The 16,514-nt window shown below is 47.4% G+C and overlaps 1 protein-coding gene across 13 annotated transcripts in view; it reads right to left on the reverse strand.

Moving 5' to 3' along the window:
- The window catches only part of CKAP5 (cytoskeleton associated protein 5), a 105,394-nt gene that overhangs the window by 49,774 nt on the left and 39,106 nt on the right, over window positions 1–16,514 (reverse strand). For all 13 annotated transcript variants that reach the window (XM_027831885.3, XM_043548341.1, XM_043548343.1 and 10 more), the window contains 7 exons: window positions 11,834–11,923; window positions 11,543–11,707; window positions 10,832–10,960; window positions 9,788–9,970; window positions 8,360–8,473; window positions 6,854–6,964; window positions 5,688–5,780 (listed from right to left, as the gene is read on the reverse strand). In XM_027831885.3, the coding sequence (XP_027687686.2) occupies window positions 5,688–5,780; window positions 6,854–6,964; window positions 8,360–8,473; window positions 9,788–9,970; window positions 10,832–10,960; window positions 11,543–11,707; window positions 11,834–11,923 (885 nt within the window). The remainder of the gene's footprint in view (window positions 1–5,687; window positions 5,781–6,853; window positions 6,965–8,359; window positions 8,474–9,787; window positions 9,971–10,831; window positions 10,961–11,542; window positions 11,708–11,833; window positions 11,924–16,514) is intronic.

Here is a 16,514-nt window from a genome sequence, read left to right on the forward strand (position 1 = left end):
CCCCACCAGGTTGTAACAGGTCCTTATGCACAAGGTAATCCAATTGGAAATCCTCTGCAAGGACACTGGGTGACCCTTCGTCCTATCCGCTGTAGTGATGAAGAGTTGAATCGATTTTCAGAAAGGCTTGGTACGTTCTAAGTAAAAAGCCAAGGCCCTCCAGATGTCCAGCGCATAAAGATGCCTCTCCTCACCAGTCTTGTACGGTTTGGGACAGAATACTGGAAGGAAGATGTCCTGGCTGATATGGAAGGTGGAGACCACCTTTGGCAGGAAGGCTGTGTGGGGCTGTAACTGAACCTTATCTTTGCAGAAGATCGTGTACGGTGGTTCTGAGGTAAAGGCTTAAATTTCAGAGACCTGTCTTGCCGACATCACCGCCACCAGACACGCAACCTTCCATGACCGGTGGGAAAGGGAGCAGGAACCCAGCAGTTCAAAGGGTGGGCCGGTGAGCCTAGAGAGGACCAAGTTAAGATCCCACTGCGGGATAGGAGTCCGTACCTGCAGGAAGAGTCTCATGAGCCCTCTCAAGAATCTGACTGTCATGTCATGGAAAACACCGTCTGTCCTTGGATTGGTGGATGAAAAGCGGAGATGGCCGATGCACTCTAATGGAAGTATGTGCCAGGCCCTGGTTCCTCAAATGGAGCAGGTAGTCCAGGACAGCCTATATGGAAGAACGCGAGGGAGAGATGCCACGCTCGGACACCCAGCGGGAAAAATCTCGTCCACTTGGCCAGGTAAGTCAGTCGGTTGAGGGCTTCCTACTCCCCAGGAGGACATGTTGGATTCCTTTCGAACAGGTCTGTTCCTGCGGGTTCAGCCATGCAGCATCCATGCCAAGAGGTGGAAGAAGGACTCAAGGTTGGGGTGTAGGAGCCAGCCGTAGTCCTGTGACAACAGGTCCAGGCATTTGGCAGGGGACAGGGAGTGGCTGCTGACAAGCTCATGAGCGTGCCAAACCAGCGTTGGCAAGGACATGCCAGGGTGATCATGACAACCTGTGCTTTGTCTCTTGATCTTTGCCAGGACCCTGCCAATGAGTGGAATTGGAGGGAACGTGTACATCAGGCTCCCTGACCATGACAGAAGGTATCAGAGAGGGAGCCCTTGCCAAGAGCAAAACCGGGGACATTTCATATTTTGTCTAATAGCGAACAGTCCATTTGGGGAGATCCCCACCTTTGGAAGATCATGCAGGCTACCTCTGGATGGAGCAGCCACTCATGATGAGAGAAATCCCTGCTGAGCTGGTCCACCAGTGTATTCTTGACAAGCTTCCAGGTGCATTTCGTGGCTGATGCAGAAGTCCCATAGATGGAGTGCCTCTTGACAAAGTCGATGAGCGCGCGCCCCCTTGCCTGTTGATGTAGAACACAGAGGCTGTGTTGTCCGTCAGGACTCCTACTACCTTGCCCGACAGGTGGGGCAAGACGACTCCGCACACCAGCTGGACTGCTCAGAGCTCTTTGACGTTTATGTGCAACTTCGCCTCCTTTGGAGACCACATCCCGTGTCTGGAGGTCGCAGGGATGCACACCCCAGCTGAGGTCCAAGGCATCCGACACCAACTTGATGGAGTGGGGGGGTGGGGGTGGAAGGAAGCCGAATGGAACCCTCTCCAGGACTGTCCTGCAGTATGGTAACCATCTTTTCCAGGGGGTCCTCTCGATGGGAATAGACCATTTTTGGGAATAGCCATTGTTGCAGGGGATGCATCTGGAGCCTGGCATGGCGGACTACGAAAGTGCATGCTACCATGTGACCCAGGAGGCGCAAACAGATCCTGGATATAGTCAGAGGGAACATGGAGACTTCCACAATGAGGTTCGGCAACGCGTGGACCCTTTCCAGCAGCAGGAAAGCACTGGCGCAGGTCTAAATCGAGGACTGCTCCGATGAACTCTATCCTCTGCACCAGCACCAATGTCAACTTTGTGTCATTTCCCAGCAGGCCCAGAGAGCAGCACATGGCCTGAAGCACCGCACAATCCTTTTGGACTGGAGACCTGGAGCTGCCCTTGAAGAGCCAGTCATCAAGGTACAGGTAGATCTGAATACCCCAGCGCCTGTAATAAGCCGCTACCACTGACATGCACTTGGCAAATACTCTCGGTGCTGTCACCAGGCCAAACGGGAGGACTGCAAACTGGTAGTGGTGGGGCCCCACTGTAAAACGGAGGAAGCATCTGTGAAAGACTGCTATGTGGAAGTATGAGTCCAAGTCAAGGGCGGCATATCAGTCTCCCAGATCCAGAGAAGGGATAATAGAAGCCAGAAAAACCAGGCGGAACTTTTTCTTTAGGTACTTGTTGAGGTCTTGCAGGTTCAGGATGGGCCATAGACTGCCCTTGGCCTTTGGGATTAAAAAGTACCAGGAACAGAACCCCCTTGGCTCCTGTACTCGCGAGGAACTTCTTCCACCGCACCCAGCTGTAGTAACTCCTTTACCTCCTGCGTGAGGAGACTCTCGTGAGAAGGGTCCCTGAAGAGGGACAGGGAAGGCAGCTGGGATGGGGGTGTAGAAAGGAACTGGAGGGTATAACCCAGTTCCCCTAGGCTGAGGACCCATTGGTCAGAGGTTATAGCCGTCCAGGTAGGGAGGAAGAGAAAAAGGCAGATGGAGAACCCAGGGAAAAGGATGGATCCCATGAATAATCTGGTAGGTCGCCCTCGGGCGCACCCTCAAAATGACCGTTTGGCCCCCTGCTTTACAGGTCGAGCCCAACTGGGCAGAAGGTGGAGGCGGGTGGCTCGGGAAGCACTCATAGCCCTTGGCTCATTTATGGGGCTGGTCCTGCCAAGGCTGACTCCCCTGGCCCTGCTGCGGTTTGAACCATTTACGCGCTGGGGCATAGAGACCCAGGGTTTTTAGGGTGGTGTGGGAGTCCTTGAGGCCACGCAATTTGCTGTCTGTCTGTTCCACAAATAGGGCCTGGCCATTGAAGGGCAAGTCCTGCATTGACTGCTGGGCCCCGATGGGCAACCCAGAGAGGAGCAGCCAAAAGGCTCGCCACATGGAGATAGCGGAAACCATGGTGTGGGCAGCAGCGTCCAATGCCGCCTGGAGGGCTGCCCTGGCCACGGTTGTGCCCTCATTGAGGATTGCTCAGAACTCCTTCTTGGAAGCCTTGGAGCGACCCTTTGAACTTGGCCATGGCAGTTGGCCACTTTCAGCTGAAGGCTGGAAGACGAATAAACCTTTCATCCGAAAAGACCCAGCCTCCTTGAGTCTTTATTTCTGGGGGTGGCCCCGGGTTGTCCCTGCCTCTCCTTGTGGCTAACTGCCTTGACCACAAGGGAATTGGGGGCTGGGTGGGAATATAAGTTCTCATGCCCTTTGGCCGGCACCAAGTACTTGCGTTCAGCCCTTCTAGAGATAGGAGTCAGGGAAAAAGGGGTCTGCCACAGGGCATTAGTGATCTTAGAAACCCCTTCATGAAGGGGTAGAGCCACCTTGGCAGGAACAGAGAATGGCAAACAGAGTCCAAGTGCTCTTTCAAATCCTCCGCCTGAAGCCCCAGGTTAGAAGCGACCCTCTTCAGAAGTTCCTGATATGCCTTGGCATCATCCTGAGAAACTGGGTGAGGGGGTCCCATGATGTCCTCATCGTCGCCAGATGAGGCTGAGGCCAGTGCCGCGGGAACCTCCATGTCCATTGGTGGTCCAGCAGCTGCTCCCCTAGGTCCTCCTGAACCTGCAAGGCCTTACCACCGAAGTCTCCAGCACAAGATGGGGGATCGGGGGCTACTACGAGCCAGTTGCCGGGAGGATCGTCCTGAGTAGGGCGACCTTCCTTTTGGAGACAGGTGATGATGGCCTGGTGATCTCTTGTACCTGATTGGTCCCGGGATTGGCCCAGGGTCCTTAAAGATGGTCGGGGCTGGTCCTGGAGCTCTTGCTGGGTGGTGCACACCTTAGAGGGTCTACGCCAATCTACTGGCGAGGTACACCTCTAGTCCCTCAATCAGTGTCCCCAGTGCGGGGACCGAAGAAGGCTCCGCTGAGCCTGCCTCTCCCATCCTGAGGCAGGACAGCTGCGGGTGGACGAACACTGGCGGGACATCCCTCTCAATGGGGAACGGTACTGCTGAGGCAGGGACACATGCATAGGTCCCAACACAGGTTTTCCCCGAGACCAGGGTACCGCAGGAGATGGTGACAGCGGCACCGGGAGATTCAGGTTCTCTTGAGCTGATTGAAGGGCTTTGGGTGTCTATGGCACTTGAAGCTGGCCGGGGCCTGCACTGCTATCCAGAGTCACAGGCAAGGCATGGGATGGGCTGCACCACTTGACTTGAGCTGGGGCCCGACTTCCCGAGAGGAATGTTGATCTGCCTGACATGGGTCTTGGCTTGCCCCCGCCCTCTCCTTTCCATTGTAAGAGGTAGGAGATCTCCTCTCAGTCTTTTTCAGCTTCTTGACCGGAGCCGTGGAGGGAGACCGACCAGTACTGCTCGTGGACAGCACTGGGGGAGCACTGTGCATGGAGGCCACGGTGCTCGGTGCGGAGTTGGACTACTGCTCTAGTGCTGGAGTGAGCGTTGACTCCATTAGGAGCACTCAGACAGATGCCGCACTCCTTCTTTGTCCTAGGTTTGAAGGATTTGCAGATACAGCACTTGTCATTTATGTGCCCCTCGCTTAAGCACCTTAGGCAGCTGGTGTGTAGATCGCTGCAAACGGCCTATGCCTGTCAGCAATGACAGGGCTTAAAGCCTAGGGACCGGGGCATGCCCCAACTGGGTTCCGTTCGGGACTAAGAAAACTATTGACTAACTAAGAGAACTACTATGTATAACTATTTTACAGGATTTCAAAGTTCGCAAGAACAAAGAAGGAATCAATGCTAGCCGAAGCAGCAGACATTCTAGCACCATCACTTGCAGCAAGAAGGAACTGAGGGTCGGGGGAGCCAGCAGCACCCCTTATACTGTGCCATGTGGGCGCCACTCCAGAGGGCACCGGAGCCCGTCTCCTACGGATACTGCTGAGGGAAAAACTTCTGGCACCAGTGCATGTGGCGAGCACACACACCTAATATGAAATGGGCATGAGCAAGCACTCGAAGAAGTCAATTTTCTTCTTTTGCTGACAAAGCCGCAGAAATACAGCTGTTCATATTTTACCCAAGAATGAACGGACAAAAGGACTTCTAGAACTACTATCAAAACTGAAGTCCTTCTATCACTATTTACACCAAAAACTCTTGTGCCTTCAAACACTGTTTTATCTGATATAGGAGCATTATGCTATAGCTATGTTAAAATCCCCAGAACATTTTAACTGAAATCAACTGAAAACAAATTCTATTTATATTGGGTATCAAAAATATTTTCTACAAAAGCCCAAGTTCAGGCCTAAATGAAGCCCACAGTGTTTCTTTAAAGGTGGTCTCTAAATATGAATGCCTTTAGATTGCTCCCCTATTACAAAGGCATGAAGAAAAACAAGTTACTTGGAATGAAGTGCCCCACTAAAAATCCTAAAGCAGAAACTGACACGTTCAAACCAGAGTGTATTTATTGACTAAGCAATGAAGTAATTGACCACCAGCAGTTGCATTTTTATAGTTTAAGATCTGTATTTCTTTTAGCAGGTAAGAGGGTATACAATGGAGTAACAAACTATTGCTGTAGCAAGAGACTGCAATCAATTATATATAGCAAAAGATAGAGGTTTACCTGAAAGTTGGTTTCCTTCCACCCAGGTTTCTTGGCCAGCATCCTCACCAGAGCTTGGCAAGGCATTTCACTTCTCTCCATCAATTCTACAGCCTAAAGGATCAAAATCAAATTAACCATTAGGTCCAAAATATGCAAAACAAAATCCAAGAAAACTATTGGCAGTGAGATTTGCAATTTAGGCTTCTCTGCAAGTTAGGAGGATTAGTCTGGATTTCATTTTACACCAATGGGGAAATATGAGCTGTTATGTCCTTTAGACATGAGGCCTTTTTAATGCCTTTGTATTTATTTCCTTGGTTTTATTTAATGTGCGCCCACACAAAACTCCAAACACATGAGCAGCCACATAAATGGCAATATTGTCTTGGACAAACACAGCACGCTCCAAAAAAAAAAATTCAGTAACTATTGAGAGCTGCATCACATACCCAGTACCATTTCAACTTAAAACAGAGATTGCACCAGACAACTCCTCATAAGAATGGAGTCTAGATATCTTGGACTTAAGAGTCTACTTTGTAGCTTTTAAAGCTGCTCTTTAATTCATTCCAAGAGGGGAAGTTGCATCCCAGTGAAAACTTGAATGCTTAATGATTGGGCAGAGGCTAGATGCTGCTCCAGATCCCACTGGACTATGAAGTGCCACCCTTTGCAGTAAAAAAGGGCTATGCCACTACACTTAAGCCTGTTTTTATGCCAAATACTGAAGCTCAATAGCAGTTGCAATAGGATATGAAATATTTGCAGATGTGCAGTAGCTGCCTTTTAAAGTAAGGCTCAGTCCAAAAGCATCACATGGTAGGGATGCTTTTAGGGAAGAAAGCCAGCTCCACACTAAATAGAGCAGTGTCTGTAACTCATAATGCTTAGTTTGTGTCCTTCCAGAGGAGACAATGGAGATCCCTCATATTCCCAGCTGTAAAGGCTGATGTAATAGGATGCAATCAGCTGGCATTCGAAAGTAGAAGTTTGCCAGCCAGCATTTTGTATTTTAATTGCTGCCTAGTGTGGAGCCAGCAGGGATTTTGGTAGATTGTGGCAGACATTTGCAGTAGTCAGAGTAACAGGTTGAGACTAACTGGCAGCAGAAAGTCATTAATTCCCGTTTTTTATGCTTCCTTCTAAAAAAGTCATCCTCTTACTGTCCGTTGTACAATACTTACCTTCTGAAACTCCTCCATGCAGGCAAGTCTCTCCTTCCAGTTACCACTATCTAACTGCTGTATGCAAGAGGCTGGGAGGACAGCTGAAGCTCTCTCTTCACACACCTCTATCTGAAGACAGAATACAACAAGGTTAACACCGTACCACATGCTCTCTTGTATACCAGTCAGTAGTCTGATTATTAAAGTGCAGGAGGGCAGAGAGATAACCATACCCCAAGGCACTTACAATGTAGGAGATCCACACTGGAGATCGAGAGGAGAAACAATTTTTTCATTAGTTGAGATGACTGATGTGGATATAGGTCTTGTGGAAGTGGTACTCAGGAGGCATTTAAGTTATGAGAAAGGATACCAGTGCATTGTGATAGAGGAGATCAATCTAAGCATAGTTACCAGAAAAAGTTAGACATACTGGGAGAAGAGCCAAGTGTAATCTTGTGCTGTCTTCTCTTAATTTTAGGGTTAAGCAAATTTTAGTGCAGCTTTGCCAATATTATGAGTATGTGTCAGGTAGGCACAAAGTCAATCACCAGGAGGACTGATAATGGGTGGGGAGTAGAGAAGCCATTTTACAGGTCCATTCTAGGAGAGGGGATGAGTAGCACTTAGCAAGGTTATTTTAGTGCATTATCCACAAGGAGGGAGCTTATCTCATTCATTCACTCATTCCCACTAGGTTCTTCCCTTGTACCTGATCTCCCTCAAGGGCTGCATATTTGACTGCTTGTCAGACATGTTCAATTTTTACACCAGTAGCATCAAATGACTAGGATAATTCTCATTTTTAGGACTCTCCATACAAATCTAAAGTATGAAGGCTACACAAGAGTCCAAACACAATGACTTTCTTTTTATTGCCACTCAGCACACAGACAGCTTCATTGTGGATTTCTAGCTTTTTCTTGTCCTTCATCAGAACGTAACTACTGCTACAAACTACATGTCTCAGTCTGAAACACTTCAGAATGAGTTTGAGAGTTTTGCAATTTAATCTGAATAGCCCAGGAGCAGACTAGGTTTTCAATAGGTAGGCTTGAGCAAATCACTGGACTATCTAGTGTATTTCAGTCTAGGTTTCGGAGTCAAGCTCTAGGATGCTCTTGGGTTTCCGAGGCTTTTAACTCCAGAGAATACAATTTAGTTACACACCCAGTACTTCCACAGAAATTACATCTCAGCCTCCCCACTCCTCCCAACAGCACAGTTCAGCTGAGAGGCAAAAGGACTCACGCTTAGGCCACAGTCAAATTCATGGAAGTCCTCACTAATATTTGAATAATGGATTGTACAGAAGATAACCTGATTGTGTGTTTATTAGAGGCTTCACAATTAAAGATTAACAGTTATGTACAGTTTAAACCCATTGGTTTCCCCTGCTTCAGGTGTTTCAAATCCCAACTTCAGGGCCACTAATTCTACAAAAATCAAGAGAATAACCCAACTAGCACTGCTTACATGATACTGCATTGCACTTTTCATTTCAGAATATAGTATAGTACCTACCGAGAGTTCAGGTTCAAATATCTCTTTGGTCTCAGATCCTTTCTTGCCTTTAATTCCAGCACCTCCCGCACCAGCAGCTGCAGCTGGCTTGCTTTTCTTGGGAGGGCCCCCGGACTACAGAGGAAACAAGAGTTAACAAGGATCAAGCTATTAATTCACCAGAGTTCAAAATCAATACTTAAAATCAAAGAGTCTTGCTTTCCAACATTCCATGCTCTACTTCCAAAGATACACTAAGGCAGGGGTAGTCTATTTTTTTTGTCAAGGTCCAATTTCTTGGTCACGGTATAGTCAAGGCCCAGACTCTGGAGAAACATTTTTCACACTGCAATAACCATGGTAGTACTAAGTAAACAAAAAGATTTTGTGGTCCGTTCAAAAGTGTCTGGCGGTCTGGATTTGGCCCGAAGTCTGCCTACTGATTAACCCTGCATTAAGGAGACTTAAAAGTCTTCCATAACAATGTAATTGGACAAACAAGTTGTTACTTTTAACCATAGTAGTGTGCAACAGGCTGGGTGGTAACAATGAACAGGCTAGCTCAATCAGATGTCATATTTCCAGGACAGTGAACTTCAGAAGCTGGGTCAAATAGTAGTGAGAAGTTAAAGGCAATGGAAATAGAAGGATTAATGTTCATTTGAAAAGGGTCAGAGAACAATAAGTTAATCAAATCTATTTCCTTTGAGGTTGCAGTTAGGCATATAGTGTGGCTGGCAGTCTGGAAAAATAAACTTAAGTTTTTCACTACAGTACTTAACAGGTGTTTTGAGACCTCTGATCAATTTAAATATTTACTTCTGTATTCCTCAACAACTGTTTGACCAAGCAAAGGGAACAGAAGGGTGTTAAGACAACAATATGTTGCTTAAAGCTTTTTAACATTTAATGATGGCATGGATTTTTTTAAAAAAAATCCAGACTGGTGGTTTACACAACAACATTTGATAATCAGGAAGATACAACATTCCAGAATATGTTTATTGCAAGAGCAACACATTGTCATTGAGTGTGTTCTCTCTTCAGCTATGTGTTAGTATTACACTGCCATGCCAAGTTGCATTATTGCTTACAGAACCCTTTGAAAGTATTCATTGGGTTGTCTGCAGTATGACATCAGGACTTGGCATTAAAACACAAGCAAGAAATCATTTAGAGGACAGATAAAAATGGCGGAATTCTCAATTCCACACCAGATTGCTTTCTAAAAAGAGGACAGGATGCATTCTTTTAAAGCCTGTTACTGCATACCACCTACTCCTGAACAAGAGGTAGAACAGGAAAAGAAAAGATCTGTTCTGATTAACTTGTAGATTAGGTTTGCAGAGGGCTGCAACTGGATGAAATTTAATAGGCCAACTTTGGGTTTTCAAGCAATAACTATCTCAGGCCATCATGTGTGATGCAGTCTGGCTATATTCCACTTACCTTGGCAGCAGGAGCCTTTTTCAAAGGTCCTGATTTTGCTGAAGTGTCTTTTGTATCCTTGTCCCCAGCAGCCCCTGAAAGAACAGGGGTCTTTCCAGCAGCAGGTCTGCATTCCTTTTTATCAGCTGCTCCACCTGTGTTCTTACCATAAGCCAGCTCCACCTTTTCAGCACACTCTTTAATCTAAGGAACAATGTTAAGAGACCAAAACCATTTAAGTACAGCTGCAGCATCTAACCAGCCAAAGCCACCAATCCAGAGCCAGCCCTGAGCCACTACAGCTCCAGGAGCTACATGAAAATCATATAACTTGTTTTACTGCGAAAAAGCTAATGCTATTTAAGCAGCACTTAGCAACGTTAACAGGACAATGGCATCAATTTGAAATTCTAGTCCATGCAGTACAGTCTCTTAATGTGTGCATACAACTCCCATTAATGCAAGCAGAAGATGTGTATCTAGAGAGGAAGACTGTATAAGGAGGTTAAAAGCAAAGTCAGTCTTTAGAGCAGGTATTAATGACTGACTATATAGTTTAAAGCTTATTTAAGAAGCCTGTCAGCATCTGTACATAGGTGAAGGGACAAGTCCATACATAGTATTATGCAGGATTTGAAGTTTAACTAGGGTCACAAACCAGATGGCAGAGTCCTAAACCCCACCTGGCAGAAAGGAGATAAGATAGACTTCTATTACAGACACCACAACCTCCAAACCACTAATAGAGGCCTCAGACCTAGATCAGGATTTAAGGAGCGATGTTAGCTAATGTACGCTAACTAAGAAGTTTTAAAAAAGTCAGTGCCTTTAACGATCCTAAACTGACCAAGTTACAGCTGGCAGGTGAGGGAGGGAAGAAGTGACCACCACACCTTTAAATACTAGTCCACATTAAGCCTGAGAGAATACACGTTAGAGATGGATTATTCCCTACATGGGTTTTAAGAAGTTTGTTACCCACAACATACTAGGACACTGCAGAGGTATGAAAGCACTTCACTAGCCACTACATATACAGCGTCCTGTCCAAATCCATAAGCTCACCCGATCAAGTTTGAGTTTGTCCACATCTGCTAGGAAAGGGTTCACAGCTTTCTCTCCAGCCACCTTCAGAGCTGTGCCTAGTGCTTCAAATGCAGCATCTCTAACTTCAGGGGCAGAGTCATTGATATGCTGTTGAGAGGATTCATTTGTAAAGAACAAGGTGAGTACTAAGTACTGTTATAAATTATAATAGCAATGCCCTATTTTTACTGTAAGTACTTGTGGTGAAGAGTAGATTGTATGAAGGGAGGAGATATTAATCTAGTCCACTGGCAAGTAGTTATCTTAAAGCTGCTGCCCCCTCCGATTTCATTTTATGACAGAGTGGTAGAAGTTTAGTTCAGTGGAAAAAAAAAAAAAAAAAAACTTATATAATGTCATAAGTAGGCCTAGTCACTGGGAGTGTCTCCTAAGTCAGTGATTTCCACTCTTTGTCCTAAAACTCCACCTTTTCTCTAGTGAAGAGTCCTTTTCCATTCAGGAAACGAAACAGGACCAAAGAATGTTAATCCACTGGAATAAAAGAAACTAGCCTCCATTGCTGCAGGCTACTTGTCACCCAACCTCCCAGTTATTCTACTTGCTGCACCAGAATACACAAAACTTCACTACACGTTACATCCTCTCAGACAGGCTTCTCACCTCACCCAATCCAGTGCGTCCATCACAACATACTGCTTCCTAGAGAAGTATCAATCCATCCTGTTTTACCTTAAGAAGAGCAGCACAGAAGGGTTTTAGCAGGCTCCTTGGCAGGGTAGAAGGTGTACAGTGACGAAAGCTTCTTGCAATGAATAGGGATGTCTGTTGCTTGATTGTTGGGTTTTTGTTGTCCATCACAGCCAAAATATCCTCACTTATGTTCTGCAATGTAGTCTAAAAGGTTGGACATGTGAGGTGGTTAGCTTCAGCAGAGGGATAGGAGAAAAGTCCTCTGAAACAACCAGCATGATCGATTCTCAGTAGCACAGTACTGACAGAGTTTATAACACTTGTCCTTACCGTAAGGAAGATTGCATCTATGGCTTCCTGTAGAGCCTGCACGACCTGAGGCTTCTTCTCTTTAAACTTTTCCAGGATAGTTGGGACAACCTGTTTTTAAAAAGGACACACAATACTTCAATTACCTAATTGCAGAAAAAACAAAAACGCTCCCCAATGTGACACTTCGTGCCCTCATGGTTCAGGAGTGTATGCACGTAGTTAAGGATTCTTCAACTCGCCTCCCTCCACTGCCACAGGAACATAGCAGTGGCAAGGAACCAGCTTCTGCTGGCCCTATATGCCACCATTACCACCACCAGAAACAGCAGGGCACTGGCCTTCACTCACTTATGACAATTTTAGAAAAATCTCCGGTTTGTTTCTAAACGTCAGGGAGGCTGAGATACTTCCTTTAACACCTCCCTCCAGCAAAAGGGCCACCACCAGGAAGAAGGCTGCCCAAAGGCTCTGCCTTCTGAGGAAGGAGCCCTGAGCCCCAGTCCTACTCTTCCAGCCTTTGCTGCCACCTGTTTATCAGAAAGCCACTTTACAGTTGTAATTCAGCCTACAAATAAGTACTAATCACCCCTCTTCTCTCTGCTCCATACCTGCTTAGGGGAAGAGAAGAGCATTAGGGACATCATGATACCAGAAAGTTTAGGGCAAGGAAATAGATGCCTGATGCCATTAATGCCTCCCATTTTTGCTGGGCTCATCACTACATACTGTCATTATTTCGACTGTTATACCGCCATGATTACAGCATAACTACAACTACTCTAGGAACATACTGCTCCAGCACCACATACTCCCTCAATTCAAACAAGTTACAGTTGCTAAAAAGGTATCCAACAGATCTGTTTTCCCTATGGCATTTTTCTACCCATAAAACTTGTTCCTCCCCTTTTGGACCGATTGGTGGAATGGGCCATAGAATTATCAGAGTGGAGGAACTGTACAAAGAATCAGCAGACATAAGAAACTAGTCCAGACATTTAATACCTATACACTGCATAGGACTATTATCTCAGCATGAGCTGGAAGCAGCCAGCACAAAGCAAAACAAAAAACTGGGAAATTTCAACATGCCTATTGAAAGACTGCAGATGCAAAAGCTCAAACTCATCTCCTCCCTCACCTTCCTAGCGATCTCACAGGTTATCTGCAAGCCAACCCACAGAACCTGAACCTCATCAGCATCAAGATCATCACAACCCAGCCACTGTCTTGAACAGACCACCACATCATTAAGATAACAGTCAGGGATCTTTCAGCTTCCAGGTAACAAGACTTATGATCACATTCGACCACAAAGACTCATTGATTCCAACAAATTTCAAGGTATATGAAAGGATAGCTGCACTCAAGACAAGGAATTGAAGATCTGGTAAAACACTGTATATGAGCTTAGAACATCAAACACACTGGTATCCTAAAGGCCCCTTCCTCCTATCACCCATACTGACCCACTTGGTTTTCTGAAACTCTGCATCAAATGAATAGAAGGGGTGGAAACTCAAGCACCAGCAGTGAACACTGATTGATACAAACAGGATAAAGCAAGGAATTCCTCCAAGCCTATCAGGCAGCTGTATTACAGGCCAATAGAACGTTCCTATCAGCCTCCACTAAAGCTACTAAATACCACCCAAAGAAAAGGCAATAAACTGCTTCATTCCTAAGTGCCAATGATGCTCAGTTCTGATGCTAAGTGCTGTGAAGAATGGTCATCCTATTTGGCTGAAAAGATTATGCACATTCAGGAAGGCTTCCCAAAATATCTGGATCTGCCCCACTTATACCTACCAATCTACAGACCTGCTTGCATCCCTGGAGTTCAAAACATTAACTCAACAAGAAGTGCTGGACAACCTAAAGAGAGTCTTGACCCATGCCCTTCCTGACTCGTGAAAAAGTCATGAGCAATTGATATCACTCCTGGCTGAAATAGCCAACATGTCATTCAGGGAAGGAATCTTCCCCTCCTTCTTCAGATAAGCAATAGTCTAGCCAGCACTGAAGAAACTTGCCCATGCGTCGATTTTAGCCAACTACTAGCTAGCATCATGCCCCCCCATTACTGAGCAAGCTCTTAGGCTCTCTCATCTAAGGCTAAGTTCAAGCTCAGCTAATTGAAGCTAATATTCTAGACCCAGCAGAGTCTGGATTCAGGACAAGACAAGACACGGAACTGAAACCACTTCAGTTGCACTGACAGATAATCTACTGTCACTAGCTAGAGGTCAGACATCCATTTTCTGGACCTCAGCAGCATTTAATATTGTTGACTATAAAATTATTTCTGCCTCACCTGAAAGAAGCAGCAGGAGTCCCAGGTAACGCACTAAAATGCTTTAAACCCTTCCTGGAGGGACACATTTGAAGAGTGGTGATGGGAAACTGCATCTCCACCACCAGACCACTCACTTGTAGAATCCCACAAAGATCAATTCTCTCTCCAATCCCACAAAGATCAAATCTCTCCCCCGGGTGGAACACTGTCATGGCAACGAGGTGTACTTTGATGGATGATCCAGCCAGGCCATGCTGCTTCAGATGCAGTAGATTATGCCATTCATCCTGGACTGATACTTGAAGTGGGGGTACGTGACTGTGATCGTATCAGCATGAGGACCTCTTCCATTTGGCCAGGTAAGTGGCCCTGGCGGAAGGTTTCCTGCTACCAAGGAGCACCTCCCTCACCAATTCCATGCATAGGAGCTCCACTGGGTTTAACCATGAAGCTTCCAAGCCATGAGATGGAGGGACTGGAGGTCCAGATGAAGCAGGCGGCCATGGTCCTGTGTAATCAGATTTGGGAGGAGCGGCAGTGCGATTGGGGTGTCCACTGACAGCTCCAGAAGCGTGGTGTACCAATTTTGGTGTGGCCACACAGGAGCCAGCAGAATTACCTCCGCCTTGTCTCTGCGGATCTTAAGGAGAACCTTGTAGACGAGTGGTATCAGAGGGAAGGCATATAGTAGACGGTTCCCCCAGGGTATCATGAATGCATCAGAGATAGATCCTGGACTGTGCTTTTTGAAGGAGCAAAACATTGGATACTTCCTGTTGCTCCTGGTGGTATAGGTCTACCCGGGGAAACCCCCACCATTGGATTTTCTCTGGGTAGCAGGAGCGTGCATCCTCAGAGATTTCATAGTTGCCCTTGAGTCCTTTAGGCTGTGAAGCCTTGAGTCTGTCTGATCCACAAAAAAAAGCCCCGCGCCCTAAAAGGGAAGGTCCAGCAGGGTCTGCTGAACTTCCGGGGGAAGCCCAGAAGCTTGGAGCCATGCGGTTCTCCTCATGACCACCCCAGAAGAGATGGTATGTGCCGCAGTCAGCCAAGTCAAGAAAGGCCTGTACAGATGTCCTGGCCACTGCCTTCCCCTCCTCAACCAGAGCCGGGAACTCAGACTTCGACTCAGTGGGGAGCAACTCCTTGAATTTGGAGGGAGTCCCACGAGTTAAAAATTATACCCACTGAGGATAGCTTGTTTGTTAGCGATCCTCAGCTGTATGCCCCCTGCGGCATAAACTTTCCTGCCAAAGAGGTCCATTTGTTTGCCCTCTTTAGCCTTGGGAGCCGGCGCCTGCTGCCCCTGGCACTCCTCCTCATTTACTGCCGAGACCACCAGGGAGCAAGGATGTGGGTGGGAGAATAATTCATATCCCTTGGAAGGAACAAAGTATTTTCTCTCCACACCCCTGGCAGTGGGTGGAATGGAGGCTGGAGTCTGCCACAGGATATTACAATAGTTTTAATGACCGGCAGTGCCACTCTGGAAGGGCCTTTTGGGGCGAGAATGTCCACCATCAAGTCCTTTAACTCAATGGACTTCTTCCACCTGTAGGCCCATGTTACGGGCAATGCGGCAGAGCAAGTCCTGATGTGCTCTGTGGTCAATGGGCAGAGGACCTGAAGCTGATGCTCCTGCCACCACCTCATCAAGCGAGGATGAGGAAGCCAGTGGGGATACAGGGTCCTCATGGCACACCGTGCGCTCAGGTTGCTCCTGGGTAGCATTGGTGTCCAGTGGTTCGGCACAGTCAGATGTGACCTGGGCTATGGGTGGGTCTGGAGCAGGTTCCGTTGTCCCCTCTGTAGTATGAGGGGGTGGGCTGGATAGGGTCACCTCTGTAACTAAAGGGGCAGGTCTATCAGTCTGACCCTGCAGGATGATGCCCTGATGTCACAGACTAGAAACTCTGGAAGGGGTACCCTGGGCCTGATGGTAAGCCCAGGGGGTCCAGAAGGCCCATTGCGCAGCGGGTGGCCACGGTGGCTGCCAGGTCGACTGTGTGTGTGTCTCTGGCGCTTATCCAACCTGTGCCTACTGTGCCACGAGTAGTAGGAGTCTATCTCAGAGTCGGAAGATCCCAAGGGCGACGACCACGGCGGTGCTGATGATCCCTGAGCCAGCGGTCGGGGCCGAGAAGAGGAAGTCGGGGATCGGTGCCACGACGATCATGTAGAGGATCAGTGCCAGCTGTCCTGCAACTGAGACTGGTGCCGCGTGTCTGTTGCTGGAGAACAGCTCCTGCGTTCCGGTGTCGTGTCTTGGTGCTGGCCAAGAAAGGGTGACCGTGATTGGTGCCGACCACTTGGTGCTGGAGACACAGATTGTCACGCTCCCTGCGCCAGACGATCTTGTACTCAGGCCAGTGCCAGAGGATGTTGGCGATGTAGACCGGGAACGGT

The sequence above is a fragment of the Chelonia mydas genome, chromosome 6 (assembly GCF_015237465.2).
Source record: "Chelonia mydas isolate rCheMyd1 chromosome 6, rCheMyd1.pri.v2, whole genome shotgun sequence".
In the NCBI taxonomy this organism is placed as follows: domain Eukaryota; kingdom Metazoa; phylum Chordata; order Testudines; family Cheloniidae; genus Chelonia; species Chelonia mydas.